This window comes from Microtus oregoni, unplaced genomic scaffold (assembly GCF_018167655.1).
Source record: "Microtus oregoni isolate MIOR12 unplaced genomic scaffold, Mior012 000069F_ref0000032, whole genome shotgun sequence".
In the NCBI taxonomy this organism is placed as follows: Eukaryota; Metazoa; Chordata; class Mammalia; order Rodentia; family Cricetidae; genus Microtus; species Microtus oregoni.
In genome coordinates, this window is record NW_024543976.1 from 2,774,556 (window position 1) to 2,787,238 (window position 12,683).

The 12,683-nt window shown below is 40.0% G+C and overlaps 1 protein-coding gene across 4 annotated transcripts in view; it reads right to left on the reverse strand.

The window, feature by feature from the left end:
- The window catches only part of LOC121440579 (5-hydroxytryptamine receptor 4), a 166,195-nt gene that overhangs the window by 84,541 nt on the left and 68,971 nt on the right, over positions 1 to 12,683 (reverse strand). For all 4 annotated transcript variants that reach the window (XM_041641331.1, XM_041641332.1, XM_041641333.1 and 1 more), the window contains exons 3-4: positions 3,151 to 3,276; positions 1,756 to 1,956 (exon numbers count right to left, since the gene is read on the reverse strand). In XM_041641331.1, coding sequence (XP_041497265.1) covers positions 1,756 to 1,956; positions 3,151 to 3,276 — 327 coding nt within the window. The remainder of the gene's footprint in view (positions 1 to 1,755; positions 1,957 to 3,150; positions 3,277 to 12,683) is intronic.

The following is a 12,683-nucleotide window of genomic DNA, read 5'->3' on the forward strand; positions in this document are numbered from 1 at the left end:
TGTCTTGGGGCTGTCTGCTCTCTACAGCAGAGAGATGAATTTTGTCCTCTTTTATTCCCTGCATGGCTCATTTTCTTCTCCTGGCTTTTGCGAAAATCTCACTGATTTCCAGCTCCCTTTTATCCCCAGCCTTACTTTTTTTTCTCTAAGTTTCTATATTATATCAAGTCTTACAGATCATTCTAGCAATGAAGATATACAGGCTAACCTCTAGGATTTCCCTACATTTTCTCCTTCCTCATACTTTCTTTTCTGTAATATGAAATTTCATGTAGTAGAAAATGCCTTTGAGATGCTCTTCAGACACTGGTGTCCAATTATAAGCAAGCTAAGACACAGAAATTTCTAATTAGGACTCATGGTGGGTCTTGCTGTTGGCACCTATCTATGCAGTGGAATCTCATTATACCTGCACAGAACCTAGGCAATTTGACTTTGTGCTCTTGTCAGAAGAACAAAGAAAGTGATTTAAACAGAGCAGGCTTGCCAGGCAGGCGGTGGTGGTGCACGCCTTAAATTCCAGCACTTGGGAGGTAGAGGCAGGTGGATCTCTGTGAGTTCAAGGCCAGCCTGGTCTATACAGCAAGTTCCAGGACAGACAGGGCTGTTACACAGAAAAACCCTGTCTTGAAAAACAAACAAACAAAAAGAAGAAGAGGGGGAGGAGGAAGAGGCGGAGGAGGCTGTCGCTGTCACACCTGCCTTCCTTCCAATCGGTGCTCTCATAGGGAAGGGGTGAAGCTGTTGTTACCACAGCACATTGCAGGTCTTAAGTACCTGCCCCTGATGAGTAATTTTCTAAGAAGCCATTACTTTACTCTTTAAAGATGAATATTTTAGACATATAACATTATCTAACTTTTGCGGACTATTTTTCTAAGTTCTCGATTTAAGAAACGCGTCTTTCCCAAGCCAGGGAAATAGGTCTCAGGGCAGCTGGAGAGAAAGTGAGATGCTGTCTCTGACAATCTAAGCTCATGAAACTTCTGACTCACATTTTCTTCTGTTCTCACCCCTATGCCACATACATTCTCAGAGTTGTCTGACTTCTAAAGAATATTCTTTCATCTGTTAGTCCATGAGAATGAATAGAAATTGGAGAATGGAAAGAGCTGATAACCATGCACTCCCAAAAAATGGGGCAAAGGTTGGAATTATTAGGCAACCTAAAGTATAAACAAACAAACAAAAAAGCAGAACAAAACAAACGAACAATAAGAGCCCAGTTAACATTGGGATAGATATGATAAGCTGAATTTCTAAAACAGTAATTACTAGAAATTTTATTATCAACTTTCACTTTCTAGGGAAAAAATCCCCATGATCACAGGCACTTTCCTAGACTTTAGTTATCATGTGGCATATTTTAGGAGACAGTCATGCTCAAACACGGTGATGTCACTCTGAACTGGCCCATACCCTCCTGGGCAGAGACACTTAAATCTTACTACCTACCTATCTCCCTTAGCATTTCATTCCTGTCAATAATATAAAGCTAGAAGTCAACGTAGGTAAGGATACCTATCTACAAGCAATTGCCAGACTGTGCAACTTTTGGATCTTCAACATCCCTAAGAGTGCCTGACTGGGAAGAAGTCCTCCACGAGGACTGCCCTGGTGCAGGAATCACCGACCTTCCACCTCTGACTCTGGAACTAATTTCGTGAGATGGGTTAGGAAGGAAAGACACTGGCTAGTATCTGCTAGTTCACTGGTGTCAACTGGGTTCCATTCTGCGTATTGTTCAGCTCTTACCTATCCAGTGCAATGCAGCATAGGTGAAAAATCGATGCTGTGGTGAGCAGGACATCCAGAGAGGTCCGGACCAGGCAAAACATCTCCCCATAAATCCAGACGTCTTGGACCAGCTCAATGGCACCAAAAGGCATTACCAGCACCGACACCAGCAGATCGGCAAAGGCAAGAGACACAATGAAATAATTGGTTTTTATTTTCCTGTGAGTGAAAAAGTATGAGCAAGGTGGCAGGGGAAGGATTTGGAGAAGAAAGTGGGAAGAAAAAGCAAGAGAAGAGTTGGGGGAAGTGGAAGGAAGGAAAGAAGGGAGGTAGACAAGGAAAGAAAAGTCACACATTAAACATAATACCCAAGACTCAGTTTTCCCTTCTGCACCACGGCCAAAAAGAAACGCTGTGGTTCAGCCTCTTCTGACTTCTCCAGACCCATTTCAAGCCCAAAGATACCTTTCCCTCTCTTTTCTGGCCTGACCAGAGGCCACCAGTGTATTGAGAAGGGTTCTGAGGCTCCAAACAATCGCACTCTTCCCCACCCACTCTCCCAGTCACTGTCCACCCTGGCTCTAGTCCTGGCTGAGGCGCTCCCACAGAGCCCTCTCAAGATGTTGCTCTTACAGACAGTGTCAAGTGTACTACTTGCAGCTACTAGGGTGCCCTCTTGTGTACCCCCTTAGTGTGTGACCCCAGCCAAAAGTCTGCATTGCCCTTTCTCCCCCTCTTTACTGGTTCAGGGCAGGTCCTGCTTAGAAAGGAGCTACCTTTAGCTCATCTCTTCCTTCACGGCCCAACGGTCCTTATACCAGGCCACACACTAGAAATATTTGGTGGATTTTAGCAAATATCAGTGCCCAGGGTTCAACTTAGGATCAATTAGACAAAAAGTCTTGTGGATAACATCTTCCTCCACTGAAGATTGCTACATAAGATACAGGATGGCCGTTTGACTTTTAACACTGAATTACTTTTTTAAACATAAATATTTCCACAATATTGCACAGGACATACCAATATCATACGGTAGTATTTTGAAAAATATCTCAGGTGATTATAAATGTAGTCACAGTTGACACTGATAATGGACAATATGTGATAGATACAATGTTTATTCTTACTCTGCCCTGAATCATTGGTAGCAGAAGGGTGTATTCATATATATCACAGCTATTTAAACAAATGCAACACAGCATCGATAAACAGACATGATGGAATTAGCTCAGGGTGCTCCTGTGGTTATGTTAGTGTTGGGGTTGTAGGATTATATATGATCCCTTTTCTGTCTTTCAAAACCTGTTCTCATGAACGTGAGAAATTAAAATGGAAATTGTTCAGAGCCAATTTTCCAGGGTGATCCCTCTGACACCCGTGTTTCACCAGAGGTTCCCCTGTAGTGCTCACCTGAGCTGCCTGTCCCTGCACACAGCCACCATCACCAGCAGGTTGCCCAGGATGGCCATCAGGATAACCACCGAGAGGAATGTTAGCAGCACGACCTTCTCCACGGACCCGAAACCCTCATTGGAACTGGAGGACATGTGAAAACAAAACACAAAGATGTAAGGGAGCCTCAATGACACTGGGAAGGAATTCAGCTTCCGTTCAATCTCCAGGAAGTTCACTTCACCATCAATCAGCAGTAGTAACAGCTAAACTTGCCAGAGTCTTGTTGGGCTTTCCTGGATGCCTGGAGAATATGAGCAGAGGTCTGAGGAGGGGAATCTCTAGCCTTGACTGCATGGTGCTATTTTGTTTCATTCTTCCCTTGAGATTCACCTCGTATAATACTCAGGTATTCACTTGGTCGATTTGTTTTTGCACACCTGTCTCATCTACAGTGCAGGCACCATAACACAAGGACCCCAGTTGTTTTACTCACTGGTGTGTGTTCAATGCATCATTCTCACTTATCAGATGGAGGAGATGACGGTTGATCAATGAATGATAGGAACTGAAACCAAGGGCTGCATGAATGCAAGGGCTACTCTTTTCTGAGTTTCAGTATAGCTTGAGTAAAAGCTGTGCTTTATAGGTGGGCTGTCTGGGAAGGGACAGCCATGCTTGAAAGGTGTTCTTGTGATAATTCACAAATGACCTCAGGTTCTGGGAAGTATATGAGACAAGAAGCTCAATCTCATCGTCTACTTTATGACTGTGTTATTTTTCTGTCACCTTATGTCATGTTGATACTTCAAATTCGTGTTCTTGCCAATTTCAGCACCTGATTAGACTCTACAAATTCTCTCCTACAAGCATAAGCTCAGGATTTTGTTTTATTAACTTGAAGTGAATGCTTCTTCTCAATGAAAGCAAAATATTTTCTGGTTGCTCAGAAACTGTAAGAAACAATCATGTTCCTAATGTCACAAAAAGCTCTTTTTAAGAAGCTTGAGTTTTAATGTCAGCACTCAGGAGGAAGAGGCAGGTGGATCTCAGTGACTTCAAGGCCAGTTTGGTATACATAATGAATTCCAGGACAGTCAAATCTACAGAGAGAAACACTTTCTCAAAAAACAAAACAAACAAAAAAAGTTTGAAAATGGTTTTAAACTTCTGGACGTGAACTGTCCGTGTCAGCACAGAAAACTGAAGGAAGAAAGTCAAAGTTGTTGGGATAGTTGAGTGTCTGGTTTGTGAGAGGACATTTTTCACTTCAACACAACACACAGAACACAAGGTCCCAAAAACCAAGAATCTCCTGTCTATACCGCACTTCTTTGACCGAAAAATTAAAATGAGCATTGACCCCTAATATCCAGAGTTGGCTCAGTTCTAAATTCGACCCTGTTCACAACTTCTTCCTGTCGGCATGCCCAGAAGAAAGCATGCCGCTGGGGATAAGAAATGATCCTTAGCCAGTGGGAGACTGTGGAAGACACTTCACTCTGTCTTTCCTTACATTGACTGAAATGCTTAGGGCTGGAGTTCACACAAAAAGAATTGTTTACCTAAATCACCCTTCTATACTTAAGCTCCAGCCTTCAAACACTGAAGAGGGAAGATCTAATCCAATAAAAACACAGTGATTTGCTCACCAAAACCTAATTTTAACTTGAGCCATATTGATTGAGATAAAGAGCCTAATAAAGAAGGTGATAATGGTTTGTTTTCTGTGTGCTCTTTCCAGGCTCTAACTCAAAGACTCAGAGAACCTCTGAATCATCTTCCTCCTCAGGGCTTTGTATTGTATGCTCATCATTCTCTATAATTAAAAAAACTTAGTTTATGTGTATGAGTACTTTGCCTGCATGTGTGTGTGTGTGTGTGTGTGTGTGTGTGTGTATATATATATATATATATATATATATATACATACATCACATGTGGGCCCACAGAGGTCAAAAGAGAGTGTCAAATCCTCTGGAACTGAAATTACCAATGATTTATAGCTATTATGTAGGTGCTGGGAATCAAACCTGGGTCCTCTGGAATAGCAACTGTGCTCTGATCCACTGTGCCATCTCTCCAGCGTTAATACCCATTCTTTATAAAATGTGCTTTCAGCGTTTGGCTGCTTTTTGCCATTCTTGTCTGATCAACCCTAAGGCCATGTCCAGTAGCCAACACACATTTCTCATCTTCAAGGTGTTGACTACCTGAAATAACTTTTAAGATTATTTTGTAAGTCGATGTACCTTAAAGACATCACACCAGGTGAAATGCACGAAAAGAATGAACGGACAAATCCATGATTCTGCCTACATTAGACTCATAAAATAGATATATCCACAAGGAAAGAGAGTGGAATAATGACTCCCTAAGTTTTGGGGTAAAAGGGAGTGGGAAATTATTACTTAATAGGTGCAGAGTGATCCTTCGGAGTACAGGGGAAGTTCTGGAAACAGTATTGATGATAATAGTTCCGCACCATTATGCACGTACTTATTACTGAAGTGTGCAATTATAATCATTATGAAGTACATTACCAGTAAAAAGGTCTATTTGTGATTTATTATAATAAAAAATATACAGATGAGTATGCATCAGGATGTTAGTACACAAGACTTCTGTGCTAGTGGCCAGCTGGGCTGAGTAATTTAGGTCCCTTTCTTACCTACAAGGGCTGATACGAATATACCCTTAGCAGGTAGATTCTCTGCATAACTCACCTTCCCCATCAGAACCACTTTCCTTGGGTTGATTTTCTCCTTTTACGAAAAGAAAACAATCATGTTCAGAGTGTCTGTAACTAGCACCTCTGGCTGCAAAGAATCTATATTTAAAGAATGTGGGTCAGAGGGTTAATGTCGTGGTTCATCTGTTGCACGCCAATTAGCAGTTGGAAGATGTTAGCCATTAAATTGTGAGTGATAAGCACAACGTATCCACAGAGAGAACTTTTATAATTAGGCAAAAGTAAGTATAAATGCCAGTTGCAACAATTAAAATAAATCAGGAGCCACTTTTTCAAAACCTACGTTAGATCCCTGGGTGGCCTCTGACACCCTCCAGGAACCCTGGCAAGAGCAATGAGACAGTTCTCACCACAGAGCTGCCATCTACACTAAGTGGGTTCTTTGACAGCTCTTCCTGTGAGAGATTTTCTTACATTTTTTTCAGAGATCTTTTGACCCATTAATAAAGAGATTTTACAAAATTGTAGGCTGTGTTTAACATTTTCTCTGTTCTTAGTCAAAGCAAAAGGAAAGACTAAACCTGGGTATTCTATGCTAAGTTAGTTTATATAAAGCCAATGTCAAAGGACAGCGCTGATAACAAATAATTGTTATAAATTTCAGAAGCCTATACACACAATAGGATAAGGTGCATATCATGCTACAAACGTGCTCGATTCTATCCTGGCTTTATTAATAATAAGCTACGTGACTTTACAACACTCACTTATTTTCTCTGAGCCTCGGTTTCTTTATGGATTAGCTTTATAGAAGTTTGAGCCGATGTCTCAACACCCATCAAATACACACTGAGAGGCAACCATATGCCGAGTGCTGTGCTGGACACGGATAAAGCCCACTGTGGTGGAAGCAGAGAAGGTAGACAGGGACAGCCAAAGAACAAATGCAGGCATGGTCAGAGCTTCAAAGTAGTTCCCTTGCTTTCATCTCGGTGATTCACTGAGTATCCTCTCCAGTTACAGATTCCGGCGTGGAGCATCTCAGGTGAAGCATGGGATTCTAGCTTGCTCGCCCTCTGTGCCACTCAGGTTCTTCCTGAAGCACACCTTCTTTTATTTTGTGCAGGGAGAATGAGGTGCATGTGGTTGTGCACGCACACAGAAGCCGGAGGCTGACCTCAGATATCTTCCTCAGTCACCGCTCCACCTGTGCATTGAAGCAGGGTCTTTCACTATACCTGGGGCTTATCAATTCGGCTATACTAGTGTGCTACTAAGCCCAGGTGTCCTCTTGTGTCTGCTTCACCCATGTTCGGATTTCAGTGACAATGCTACTCTGCCTGGCAATTCTACTGCACATGCTGTGGAATGGATTCAGATCTTTATAATTCATCTCTCCAATCTTCTGAATTAGACCTGGATTATAAAACTCTAAAGGGCATAAGCATGAAGGTGTGATACAGAGCGATTAAACGAGAGGGAAATGTTAGGTAGTCCAGGAACACTGCAGATGATATCCAGGTGACCTTTGGAGAGGACACAGACATCGAGGAAACTGAGTAGAGCTCAAGAGGAAATGCCTTGAGATGGTAACTCCTTTCTGTGTTCTCTCTCGGGTAGGAAAGCACCTGAAATGAGTTCACAAAAGTAATGAGAAGCAGCCTCTTAGGGCTGTTCCTCCCTGGTGAGATGCTGATGTTGGCAGAATGAGAGCTACGAGGAGGCAGGAGAGGTGGTCCTCCCCACAGAAGAGCACACCAACTGCTTGTCCAGTGCCAAAATGGTCAGCCCAAAAAGCATAATACAAACAACATTATATGAACTGAGAATATTATGTTTAGGAATATATGTATATATGTGTATGCATATATGTTTGCACACAATAACAATGAAAGAAGAGGCCATGAATTTGAAAGAGAATGGGAGGGTATAAAGGAAGTTTTGGAGCAAGGAAAAAGAAGGAAGAAATGCTGTAATCATAATCTCAATCATAAAAATGTTTGAAAATTTATAGGTGCAAAGAAGACAGTGCTTCCCACAAAAGGGGCAACATTCGCATATATGTTATTTAATATCCAATACTCAAAGAGTAATAGCATGGGTAGTGGTAAGAAGCAAAAGTGAATCTATATTTCTAATTTGCATACATATATATGGTATAATTATTCAATGGAAAAATAAGATGTGAAATACCTGTAAGAGCTTCGAGTATACATCTTAAATAGACAGCTAGGTACCTATATCTACAACTGAGAAGGGTTATTCAGGCAGGAAATACACATGGTATTTGCCTTGGGGAAGAATGTAAACATCCAAGAAGCGGGCCAGAGTCTTGACTTCAACATACTGTAGAGAAGGTAGCAGCTGAAGATACCGAGAAAGTCCGAAACAACGTCAGAGCACCAGATAAATGTGGCATTGTAGAAGGAAGAACAAAAGGAAAGTTTCTTGAGAGCATCCTGTGTTGTGTGAGTGCACCGAGATTGTGAGGTGGGGATGGGTACAGAAAGAGCTGCATGGGCATATTTGAGTGTCCCGGAATCCTCTGTGAATTCACACTGTGTCTTTTCAGAGATGTTTCCCCTGTATGTGGCGATGCTAACATTAGGAATGGTAGGCTTTTCCTCTGACAAAGATCTTAGTCCAATGATGAAGTTCTCTTTTCAACATAGTTTTATTGGGATGGTCAATTTGTATGTATATAAAAGAATTACTCAGTATCACATCTGAGTCAGTCTTAATTATTCCCCAGTGTTATTGTGCTCTAGTTTTCTCGATTTCTTTCCATAAATTCTATTGAAATGTTTTTTTCTTTTAAACACACACACACACACACACACACACACACACACACACACACACAGAGGACAGCATTGTTTTCAGGGTTTCAATGTATCAGCCTGCAGAGCAAAGAGAGCATACTAAAATCTGTAAGTGAGAAACAAATCATATATAAAGGCAGGCCCATCAGAATAATAGCTGAATCTTCAAACTTTAAAAGTGAGACAGGCTTGTCATATTACATTTCAAGTTTTGGGATAACAACTGTCAACAAAGACAACAATAGTCAACAAAATTATCAGTATTGTTCACAATAAAAACACGCCAAAGAACTAATTAAATCTGCTTTACAGAAAAGGACTCCTTCAGACAAAAAGAAAGATAAATATATACACGAGGCAACTGATACCAATAAACCACACAAAGAGTCTGGCTTTGGTAGCAAGATACATCTCCTGGAGGCAATAAATATTAAGAACCTGATTTTAAATCAAAGCTGCTAGGCTGTGTTTTATGTCTGGGAAACTAAGATCATTAATATTTGGAATTAGTATTAAAAGGTGTGCATTAGTTCCTGTCATTTTGTAGTCTTTGATGTTTTCCAGTTTCTCACCTGCTTAATCTCAAATAAATAACTTAATGATGTACCTTTGGGCCTTGAAAAACAAAACAAAGCAATAAAAATAAAGCAAGCCAAATCTTCAATCAGCACATAGAAGGAAATAATGGGTAGACAGGACTTAATGAAATGAAAATATAAAGCAATATAGAGAAACCAAGAATCAGTTATTTAAAAGACAAATAGAAAAAACAAACCTAGTGAGACAAATATAAGATCACTCTTGGTACATACTCACTGTCCCATAGCTCCTTTACTCTGGTTCTCCAGACTTAATTCTTTAGGAGCCTCTCCTCCCAACCCATATCTATTCCCTGGGGATACCGTCTCTTGATGCTGTCCTAGGTTATACTTAGCTCTATCTCACTGCCCATCTCATTCTTTCCTCTTAGCCTATGTCTACCCCTTTATGTCACCAGCAAAAACACCCATGGACCCACACAGCCACAAATTCTAAGATTTCATTAAGAAACCCCAGATGTCAGCCTAGATCACTATTCCCAGCAAAACTATCACTCACAATTGATAGAGAAAGAAAAACAGTCTATAATAAAACCAAATTTAAGCAATTTCTGCCTATCAAGTCAGCTCTATAGAAAGCACTAGAAGGAAAACTTCAGTATGAAGAGGCTAACGACACCCAAGAAGTCACAAATAAATAATCCCAGAACAATAAATCAAAAGGGAGAAACTTCTACACCAATACAACAAAATAGCAGGAATCAATAATTAATGATCACCAACAAGGAAGAGAAGACCCAAATTAATAAATTATAGATAAAAAGAGGCATTATATCATACTAATGACTTTCATAAGATCTTTAGAACATATTTTAAAGACATACATTCTACTAAATTGAAAAATCTAAAAGAAATGTATGAATTCCTGATGTATATAACTTGTCAGAAGATTTGGAAAGATATTACATGCTCATGGATTGTTATGATCAATATTGGGGAAATATCCATCTTATTCAAAACAATCTACAGATTCAGTGCAATCCTTATCAAAATTCAAACACAATTCCTCACAGAAAATTTAAAAATAATCTTAAATTTCATAACGAAACTCTAAAGATCTAAAATAGCCCAAACCAACCCTGAACAACAAGAGCAAAAACCTGTGGGCAGTATCACCATTTCAAGTTACTTTGCATGGTACTAGCATTAACACAATCTCTCTCTCTCTCTCTCTCTCTCTCTCTCTCTCTCTCTCATACACACACACATAAATACACACAAACACATATACACACATTGATCAATGGAATTTTGCCACCTGACTTTTGATAAAGAGTGCAAAAATATACATTGGGGGAGACAGAAAATGATGCTGATAAGACCAGGTAGCTATGTGTGGAAGATTGAAATGCAATCCTTATCTCAAATCCTGTATAAAACTCAACTCAACATCAAATGGATCAGGCAACATAAGACCTAATTTCCTGAATCTGATAGAGTAGGAAACCAATCTGAACTCACTAGCAAAAGAAAGACTTTCTGAACAGGGCCTTGAAGTTATCGACATTAAAACCAACAATTAATAAATGAGATCTTAGTAAACTAAAATGTTTCTGTACAGAAAGGCACCTTCACTTGAGTGAAGAGCCAACCCATATAATGGGAAAAGTCTTTGCTAGACACACATTTTACAGAAGGTTAGTACTTAGAATATACACATAACTCAAAATATATATCATCAAAGAAACAAAACAAATAAAAAATTTAAGTAGGGCACGGACCTCAAATCTAAACATCTAAAAAACAGTTTTTAAATATCCAACAATTTTACTCACCAGAGAAATGCAAATCAAAACTACCTTGAAACTTCATCTTAGCCAAGTCAGAATGGCTAAGGTTTTTAACCCAGAAAGCAAAACAAACCTGACAATATATATTTGCATGAACACGGAGGGAAAAGGGAACACCTCTTCACTGATGGTGGCACTGCAAACTGGCATTTCCACTACAGAAATCAGTGTGGAGATACCTTAAAGATCTAAAAAAAAGCTACACCACTCTTGAGTATATACCCAAAGGATTTTCTTTTTTTCTTTCCTTCTTTTTTTTTTTTTTTTTTTTTTTGGTTTTTCGAGACAGGGTTTCTCCGTGGCTTTTGAGCCTGTCCTGGAACTAGCTCTGTAGACCAGGCTGGTCTCGAACTCACAGAGATCCGCCTGCCTCTGCCTCCCAAGTGCTGGGATTAAAGGCGTGCACCACTATCGCCCGGCTCCCAAAGGATTTTCTATCTTAAAGTGGAGATACCTGCTCATCCGCATTCATTGCCACTCTATTCATAATAGCTAGGAAATGAAAACAGCTTTAATGTCAATCAACTGATGAAATGTATAATAAAAATATGCCATATTTGTACAACAGAATATTATTCCGGTATTAAGAAAAATAAAATTATGAAATCGGCAAGTAAATCATTCTGAACGAAGTAACCCAGAACCAGAAAGACAAACGTTGTATATTTTCTCTCATTTGGGATGGTTAGCTTTGAACTTTCAGATGTGAATTTTATTTAGAATACACATGGAGGCTAGTAAATTATTAAGGAGCCATGGGGGAGAAGCTTTTAAGGCAGAGGAGATAGAATGGAATGAAATATAGGGCTAAAGGAGTTAAATAGGAATAATTGAGCAGGAAGGATTAAATTGGTTTTGGTGAGGGAAGGGCATGATAGAGGTGGGAGAACAAGAAGGGATAAATAATACAAGACCTTACAAAAAAGACAAATAGAAAGTTAGAACTATAGGAGCTTCCATAAACACACACATACCTGCACACACACACACACACACACACACACACACACACACACACACAGAGTGTTACCCTATAACAGAGCAACAATGTCCCTTCTAGACATCAGAGGCTAGCAAATAATAATGTTCAGTGTCAGGACTAGGATACTCATTTTGGAGTTGTTAGTAATAAGGTCTCAAAGACTTTCAGTCAGTATAGGGCAATGCTAATGTTCTTGATTACCGTCTTAGGGTTTCTATTGCTGTAAAGAGAGACACCATGACCATGGAAACTCTTATAAAGAAAAACATTTATTTGGGGCTGGCTTACAGTCCAGATGTTTTGTCATCACGATGGGAAACATGATAGCATGCAGACAGACATGGTGCTGACATAGGAGCCGAGAGTTCTATATCTGGATCTGCAGATAGCAGGAAGAGACAATGAGGCATTAAGCCTGGTTTGAGCATCTGAGACCTCAAAGCCCACCCTCAGTGACACACTTCCTCCAACAACACCACATCACCTCCAACAAGGCCACAATACCAATAGTGGCAGTCCCTGTGAAACTATGGGGTTGTTTTCATTAAAACCATCACAGTTACCTTCCAGAATGCAATGGAAAGACCCTACTGATGAAGAAACTATATACTTGAATCATAGAACGTAGAAAAATCAAGCTGGGATTGACCTGGACTTTCATCCCTA